Genomic DNA, 9,505 nt, shown 5'->3' on the forward strand with positions numbered 1-9,505 from the left:
GCCAAATCATGCAGGTAAAAGACATGTAGAAGCATCAATTAACTTCGAACTAGATCCAAAGATCATAAAGCAATAAAACATGCATGATATGGATGATTCCTAGAGTGACCTAGTAAACCATAAGATAGAAGAGTAATTAATGTTAAAGCTACTACTAAAATCAAACAACTAGAAACTTTATGCATGTTTAGAGTCAATTGCCTGCGCATGATGGACTGTGCCATACGAGTTTATGCAAAGAAGAGCATATGTTTTCGAGGTGTACATGTCAAAGCATAGATCATGCAAGCGTGGATAGACCTACAAGGCCACGTGTACGCAGAATAGTCGAGACACACGAGTGGGTCTAGCGCTCTATATGGTATATAATGGGTTGGCGAGGATGACAGAGATTTCAAAAATTTTTGAGAAGAAAATTTAGAAACGTAATCAATTATTAAAATATTAAAAAAAATAGAATTATGTAACGAGATATTAATATAAATAAAATGCATCATGGTGATCTCGGCCATAACAAGGGAACAAATTAAGGATGGAGAAAGCATGGATGGGATACGACATTCCCCTCACGCCATGCGGTTCCCCATCCAAACACGGGAACCCCCAAATAAACCATTCTTCATCTTATCGGATCACCAGCATTCTAAATCTCTTCTCACTCCTTTATACTAGAATATAAAGAGAAACCTTTCCTGCTTAAGATGTGTTTATTAGCATTTTCCAAAAGAGAATCCCTTCATAGAGTGGGACTGCATCTTTGGATTCACCTAAGAACATCCATCAGCTACTTTAAGATCTATGCAGGTAGATAAATAGTAACGAAGATGAATCCTTCTCTTATTCTTATTGGTATTTATTGAAATTCTAAAACTAGGAGGGTAATGCTGTTTCTCTCACATGAAAGAAGAATTCATCTTCTCTTGCAGGAAGGAAGGAATAAAACTTCGATCATTCTTATTTCTTAGGCACGAAAGAAACAACCGGAGTCCAAAACGAAATAGCGAGAAACCGGAGACTAAAGGAGGGTGGGACCTAGAAGGAAGCCCTGCGGAAATCACTGTGGGACCTACCAGGTGGTTCAGGTCTCGGAACAAGTTGACCTAGTCCAGGTTGAATGCCCAAGGAATCCACCAGATTCTAGACTGCAGCAAACAACCACATATCTAGTTGACTGCATGGTCGATGCCACATTCCACAGAGAAATTTTTGCCTGCATGCAGCAATTGACCGTGCAGACAACTAATAACAGCAGCTTATTTATATAGGCTCCATTCATCAAATATATATTTCAATATTTTATTATAGAAACAGCAGCTATGATTAGCTGCATGCACAATTCAAATGGGTGCCGAGGCAATAATTCCTTCATTCCACGGTTCAGCACTCCGCATGGGAGATCCATCCATCAAGCAGTATATAACGCAGAAGAATAGCAGTAGAGTCTCCCGCAATGGAACTCGCCACACCACCAATCTTCCAGCTCCACTTCCTCCTCCTCGGCGTTCTCATCGCGATCATCAAGTACACCTCACGTTCAAGGCTTGTTTCGGGCCACTAGATCATGAACAACTGAATGTATGATGCCGAGATTGATGCTTTAGGGATATATGGCCGAGGAGCCTGTTGTCAACCCACTTTGAGAGCATTGGCTTGATGTAGAGGATGGATATCTTGGCTTCTCGGCTCAATGTGATTATGTGGATCTCTCATCTTGGTGTGATGTGGATGGCCAAAACCATCCCCTAATATGTATGGTGGCTATAAATGTAAAGGCCCCATGAAAGATACCAAATATGTGAGAATGACATTTCCACCAAATTTCCCTTAATTTTCCCTAGAGTTTTTTTTTTTTTAATAAGGGAATGGTATTACTAGCTAGAGGAATATGTTGAAATATATTTTAGGTCATATAAATTGAGAACCCCAGAACTTTCAGATATGTATACATTTTACTGCATCACTGAAATTATATGCTCCTGAACACCTGGATGTACAAGCAGGAGAATCCAAAAATTTGATAATTTCAATTTTAAGATATTTTAGATATTGCAAATCATGATTAATATTGTGAATTTTTCGATATTGATCATTTATCATTGCTTTTTTGTATCAACAAGATTGAGCCTCAACCATAATAGGATAATACTAGTTTACTTGGATATTAATGCTATAGTTAGGATGATATCTTGGACATAAGTTCGTATAGTGGGAGAAAAGGAGGAGATAAATTATATTTGTGACTGCCTGAAACCTGCATATCAATATCCTAGCTGAGACGTAAAGCATGCTCTCAGGGAGAAGGCCATAAATGCACCCGTGTGACATAATTGAGAAGGGGAACTTGGACGACCCAGCTACCGGCCAATAATTCTGTCCCTCAGGGAGAAGGCCATAATTGAGAGAGGGGAACTTGGACGACCCAGCTACCGGCCAATAATTCTGTCCCTCGCCGTCTCGGTTACGCGTCTTGGGCTGCAGGTTTCTAATTAATTAATGGTGGGCCAGTGATGTCCCTTTTTTATCTTTTTCTTTTTTTTTTTTTATACAGCGATAATTTATATCATATGTGTATGAATATACCCATAAAAGTCAAAAAAAAAAAAAAAGTCGACTTTCCCAACAGAACTTTTTCTGAATGGTGCGCACCAATTCAATGAAGAAAATTATACTATTTTCTTGACCGGAATTGTGGAACGAAATGCCAGGTCCGTACACTGCATCCATGGACATTGTAGCTAATACGGACAGTTCGTAATGAGCAAGTACGTAATGTTGAAATTTCCCCAGTATGATCATTTTCCTTGGTTGCAGCCAAAATAACGCTCAGAGGTTGGTGGCCAACAAACAACCCACCCTGTGGAATGACCAATGAGCGAGGATTGGACCCACAAAGCTGAAGTTCAATTATACTTGGAATGGACCAGGCAGCCGGTCCTATTAATCTCAGCGAGGCTTAAGAGGTCACCAACGACGCATCCGCAAAGATGACATGCCTGATTAAAGGAGCTCGTCCAACTTCATAAATTAAAGCAACAATATTGATCTTCAATCATGTTTGTCAACTAGATGGTAATGTAGATACTTCCTAATAGAAATGGTTTATTCATGAGAAGAAAGGATCTAAATGTTTAATCCCTCTGTTTCTATCGGAGAACATATTAATAGAGGCAGCAGCAGACATGCACCAAGCTTACAAAAATCATCCAACTCATTCTAGTATGTCCATGCACATTGCTACTGCTAGAATTTGAGCTGAGGTCGGCCGATACCATGGTGAAGGCGGATCAGCTAAGAGCTGGGATGTAGCTTTAGGACATCAATGGACCGATGACGTCGTGGCTTTGAAAAGCAATTACGATCTGCAAGGAAGTTTATTTGCCAAAAGGTTTCCAGCAGGAGAGCCTATGATGCTTAAGTTAATGTAAATCTAAAGCAACAGTGGGAGAAGAAGAGAGAATAGATGCTAAAGAGTGCTCGAGAGTCCTTTGTCTGAGTGGTGGTTGGGCGTGCGGTGCCTCTCTTCTTGATCAACACTCCTCGGTTGAGTATGCCAGCTTTGCTGAGATCGTCCAATGCTTCGGGGATGATGACTTGGTCATCGTGCATGATGTGTCGGTGGTCAAGAATGTCGAGCAGGATTGGGCTCTTCGGATCGTCCCTAGTTTGCAGCCGTTTATTGTAGATCTCGAATTACGGTTGTTAAAGCCTGCACTTGTTGTACAAGTACATTGAATTGCTCGAGAGTAACAGGTGCGGCCAGCTATTGTGGTGGAGCATGTGACAAGCTCTGCAAGGAGGCATGAGATTCAGGCCGAGCTCGTCACTATGATGCATGGGATGCACCTCAACTCCTCCGAGACTTCATGATGGATTGCAAAGTAGTTCGGTTTCTCTCTTTTCTCAAGTACGAAACTGTAGGCCCTTCCTCTAGCGCCAATGGACATTGCATGCCACGATATCATGTGCATTCCTTGACTCATGTTCAAGAATAGCCTCACTTCTAAAACCACCTTAGGCAAGCTCATGGGATCAATGAAATATAGCATATCATTTCCCTTCCATGGTAGTAGCAGCTTGCTTAGGGGAATTAAGCTCCCTATTACACAATGCAACCTCGTTTTAGAGTTTCAAGAAGACATGGGTCCGGGATCGGCTAAGCTAAAAACCGTGGTACAAGATTTAAGAAACAAAGCGAGAAAATCTGCAGCTTAGCTCCTTAACCCTTTTCCTTTCTTAATTGTACGAGGGGACTGCCACCATCCAGGTTCGAACATGGACCCCCAAGTGCAAGCATTCATGAGTAAGCAGGTACCATTCATCCAGTGGGCCAAAGTCCTCCTAAGCATGCTCCTGTAGAAAAAGACAACATTGAAGCATTCAGTACTAGGAGAGCCTCTGAAAGATCAAACAAATTCCTACTTCAAATCCTTTGAGACTAAATAATTTGCAGAGTCACATGTAGCCTTGGCCAATATAGGCACCATTGATGCATATATGACCTCCATAGTATACCATATTGGCTCAAATCAAATGATCTGATGTGTACCGTACCATATTTATTTGGTACCGGTATCCAGTATGAATGGCATACCGACATTCAGTATGCTAAAATAATTTATACTATACTATATTGTACAGGGTTTGGTACTAAGATGGTGAATTTTGATGATCTTCAAACTAGATGATGATGCAATAGAAGTTTTGTGTGCTCAAATCAACATCTAAGGACCGACGTATTCCATCAACGAAAAAGAGCTGATGTGGAATTGGACTGCGTCTAGTAGTGACTTTGATCCTGCTTCGTGCTTATGAGTGCAAACCCCCCCGCGTTGACCTCCAAATAGTTTTGACAGTCGAAAGCAGGGTCAAGTGTTTGAAACGCTATGCTCTATAGCTGCTACGAAGGTACGCTGATGGTCATGCTTCATGATCTCTGGTGCTAGAGTCAATAAATTCAGCTGAAATCTTATGAAAAAAGATTGACGACGTCTGCACGATGTATTGTTCAACTGCCTCCATATCAGATTTATTGTCAGAATATTACTCAACCAGACTTAGTGCTCGAAATTGTGTTTTAGAAGAAATCTACACCTAATTGTAGAGTTCCTAGCTAGTTCATTATGGCAGGATGTTACTATATTAGTAGACCCAAATCACCAAAAAATAAAAAATAAAAATAAAAACAGGTTGGTTCATATGACTTAGATTTGTCTTTTAGAAGGAATCTATTATTCCTATTTTTTGAGATCTGCTATTTGGAAATGTTTGGTCTTTCTTAATATTCAGTTGTGCATAGGATTTATCATGGCATGATTCATCAGGGATAATATGGACACGGCAACACAGCATGGAGCTATTTATATATTCAAATTGATATTGATATGGATACAAATTTAAGCATTCAACTAATATCCTTATGCATATCTACATCTATTTAGATAAGTTGGAAATGCATATGAATATCTAACTATCTGATATGTGTCCAAGTATTAAATTTTATTTATAATTTTATTTAGTCTTATAAAGCTCTCATGAATTTTAAGAAAAAAAAATAGCAACACTAACATATCTCATATAGTATTATCTTTGATTTAGTAATTCTTAAATTTTAATTATTTTATTATATCAGCACTATCAATATTTGATTTATATTTGCATCTATTTTTTAAACAAATATTTAATATTTAATATTCAATTAATAAATTTATTTATATCTACATTTGTTAAGTAAAGCCGGATATGAGTATGAATAATGCTGATAGAATCATTTTTAATTGCATTGTTTATATAAACTTCAAGAGGACAAGATGTTCTTTTCTAAGAAAAAAGAAAGGGGACCCATCTTGCATGGAGGACACTGTAAGTATACAATTAATTTACCATCATGTGATCTCTAAATGAGCTCATCCAGTATCACGACCCATTAAATGTAATCCCGTGATCATTAATGTCAAGTATACAATTAATTTACTGTCATGTAATCTCTAAATGAGCTCATCCAGTATCACGACCCATTAGTTATAATCCCGTGATCATTAATGTCATTAATGGCAACCGTAAGGACTATCTTAAAGAATAAATATAGCACAGGATTGCTCCTCGGCATTTGACATTTGGGAGTCTGGAATCTTTAGAGCTTCGGGAAACGTTTGCACGAAGTAAACGGGTCCGGGTTTCCATGCCATTCATTTATGCATGGAGGGGACCAGTCCATGAATATTAGTATAATTCACATGGATGATGGATCCTGAGGATGCGACCACCTTTAGTGGGGATTTGCTGGATTGCTTCGCACCTATGCCTTTATTATCTACACTACCAAATACTTCCAAGGAAAAAAAAAAAAAAACTGCTATTGTTGCCATTAAATTTTGAACCGAGTCCCGAGATGCAACCCGGCTCATTCTAAGATCGGTAAGAATCGAAAAGAAGTTAGATCAAATGATACCAAGAAAAGAAAAAATTGATGACAGTTGAGGCTAACCTGCAAGAAATCCACTTGTCGGAAGGTTTCTAGCAAAAGGCCCTCTATTGCTTAAGCAAAATAATAAAGCAAAAATCTCTCTGAGGATCCCAGAGCTGCCCCTTTATAAAGGATACAATACGGATCTGTTATCTGATTTAGTGCATTGTGCCTTCATTGTATGGTAACGGTCAGCATCGCGTTTATAACGTGATAACCCTCCCATGCAAGCAACATGTGAGGACAATCATGCCGATCATGCATTAACTGTGGTGTCACCATAACTATTGGTCTTTATTAGCACGACAGAATGGCATTTCGATTTTCATCGATGTTGTTCAATTTGGTTAAGACCAAGATCAAGAAGATCAGTTTAGGCCGATGTCAAAATGTCCAATGTTTTTTATATAAAATAGTATTCAAATTTATGCGTCAATAAGCAAGGTTGGTGCTTGCAATCCCGCAAATAAGCCGGTATGGAAACGACTTTTGTATCAAATTTCCATTTCTTCCCGCACCAAACTGCAGTTTTCTGAGCTCAACATGGAAGACGTTAGTGTGGCTATAAAATTGGATGGTTTAGATATAAAAACTATAGAACTACAGGATCCGTGGCATCCATATCTTCTAACTTCTTGTTTTTTGATAAACCGGATGGCTCAAATTCTCTCTATACTTCTTGTTTCGAGAGGCACCACTTTACTATGAAGGCCGTGCGTCAAATTAAGCATGCATTTCTCGTCTGACCGACCTTGCAAGAGCCAGTCATGCAAGCTTAGATGCATGACATTTATAAGTGAAAATGCTGCGAAATATTTTGTCCATTTTCGAATAATTTCTGTAATATGATTTCATAAGCTTGATGAAATTCGAGTAGGCTACGCCATCCTTTCTATTGCCATAGACTTTTTGAATCCTTAATGGTCAGTTTGAGGATTTCAAAGGCCGTGCACGGTAAATGGAGAATAACCGCGTCTAGTTACCGTATGATTCTCTCTCTCAGTTGCTGAGAAAGTAGGGAGAAAAGGCAAATAAAGACGGAGTAATATTGCGTTGATAACTTAGATAAGTTCGTTCTCACTTAAAGAGACCCTTCCCTTGCCAAACCGGATGTCGACTCGTAGAATTCAGGCAGATTTGCTTACCAAGCGCCAGTGTCAATACTTAAAACCGACCAAACTTATTTTCATCTAGCCAAATTTCAAGCTAATGGCATCGAGTATTGCAGAAGAGAAATGCACGAAAAACAAAGAAATGAAGCTTTTTTTTTTATTTTTCTCATACTTCTTCGCCCAAGAAAAATGAAGAAAAGCGAAAGGAGAAACGGAAACCACATTCAACAAATGACTCGTAGATGGTAACAAAGCTAGAAGGCACCATCTAGCCAGAAGAAAAAGCAGGAGTCCACATAGAAGAGGTGAAGAATCCCATTTAAAAGATTCAGCTACTGTTGATCTCCCTCAGTCTTCACCAACCTTGGTGTCACCTTTCTCTCAAAGATACCTCTCCTGGTATGCATTACAGCCAACTCTCCTCTTTTATCTCGATCTATGGCAGCAAGTTAAAGAAGGCAATATAACATACATGGGAGTAAGGGGTAGACTTGCAGAAAGCATATTCATCTATTGTGAAGGGGATTTGCGCCGGTAGGGACCTCCCTCTTATCCGCTCCGACCAAGTCATCTTCGTTCTCGTGGTTGTCACGGCTGTCGTACATAACCGGTCCGCTCGGAGCAGCTGAAAGGGGAGCCAAGTCCAAGAAGGCAGAAGCACGAGCGTCCTCCGCGAGCATGGTAGAGTGAAGGAAGACCAGTTGCATAAGAAACACCACAATGACCCACGAGCACGACACCACCCCTTGTCTCCTCCGAAGGGAGTGAATCATGATATGATCTATCAGACACGGCTCATCGGTTCACTGCAAGAACTCCACCCCGGAGGTTGCAGCGAGAGGGAGAACGGGAGGGACCGAACGGTGTGAAGGCAGGGTATTGGGGTGGCCAAGGAGAAGAGAAGAATAGAGAAATATTTGTGCCTGATGTAATTTGCTTATTTAAATATCTAGAGGGAGATCTAAATCAGCATTGAAACTTCGGTGGCCAGCGGAACTGGTGGGAGTGGTCACATGAGCCGACCGGCTTGATTCCTGGAACCTTCTAATGGGTCATCTTCTACCCTCGTTCAAAGTTTTTGAGCTGTTTTCCAGTCTCTCGGGTCTGCGTTTTTTATATATTTCGTCTTGTTGCAAAGTTTCGAGATTTGATTCTTAATTACGTTGAGAAAGGAAAAATGGGATCTAAAGCGCGGACGTCAAGGACGAGATATGAATATTTCTGTGAAGGTGGATGGACGGCTCGTGCTCCCAAAACTTCGTATTCCGACCCAAATTTACCTTCGTTATGATAATGATGTAGCCAGAAATTTTGGGAAAACCTACAGTACGACCGATTCCGTTGCATCTCGAAGGACCGGATGCAATCCAAACGCTCTTCAGACTTGTCCGCCTCCCGCCAACCTGCGCCGTTCGCCCGATCCGTCGCCCAATATAACGAAGCTGAGACCCACCACCACGCCATCGAGAACCCCTCACCACTCAAAAGATCAAAAGTTTCCTCCCCCTCCTCCCCTCCGTCCACTCAGACAATCCGTCGAACAGTGGCGGGCACACCGGTAAGGCCCGCAGGCTCGGGCGGGCTTCAACCCTGGTCTTATTGCACAGTAATTGATGCAGGCTCGAGCAACGGGTGGAGGACAGTAGTGCAGCCTAGGTCAGATGGAGCCGAGGAGAACGTGGCCTTGCGGCTGAAAAGTGAAAACTGGATGAATCTCCCACAATATAGTCCACATTTCAATCCAAGAAGACCAAACCCAACACAATCAACTATTTGGATTGGATAAAGACATCGAAGGCAAACTGTAGGCGTGGCAAAATTTGGATATCGCATCCCTATACAGAGTTCTTTTTTTTAAAAAAAAAAAACCGTCCCCAACCAAGACTGAGGTTTCCATGAAAGAATAAAATATATACACATGCTATTCCTT

General features: G+C 40.6%; 1 protein-coding gene across 1 annotated transcript; it reads right to left on the reverse strand.

Annotated features, from left to right (window-relative positions):
• Window positions 1–7,946: 7,946 nt before the first annotated feature.
• LOC108511172 (uncharacterized) lies at window positions 7,947–8,480 on the reverse strand. The gene has a single exon (XM_026803324.3). It carries the CDS (start codon window positions 8,346–8,348, stop codon window positions 8,082–8,084), a length of 267 nt encoding a protein of 88 aa, XP_026659125.1. The 5' UTR covers window positions 8,349–8,480; the 3' UTR covers window positions 7,947–8,081.
• Between the last annotated feature and the right edge of the window lie 1,025 nt (window positions 8,481–9,505).

This window comes from Phoenix dactylifera, chromosome 6 (assembly GCF_051530095.1).
Source record: "Phoenix dactylifera cultivar Ajwa chromosome 6, Ajwa_hap1_PhDact_Kaust_v1.1, whole genome shotgun sequence".
NCBI lineage: Eukaryota > Viridiplantae > Streptophyta > Magnoliopsida > Arecales > Arecaceae > Phoenix > Phoenix dactylifera.

What these genes read in the sequence shown, in the direction of transcription:
- LOC108511172 (XM_026803324.3), bottom strand. Translation starts at nt 8,348, where the DNA reads ATGATTCACTCCCTTCGGAGGAGACAAGGGGTGGTGTCGTGCTCGTGG.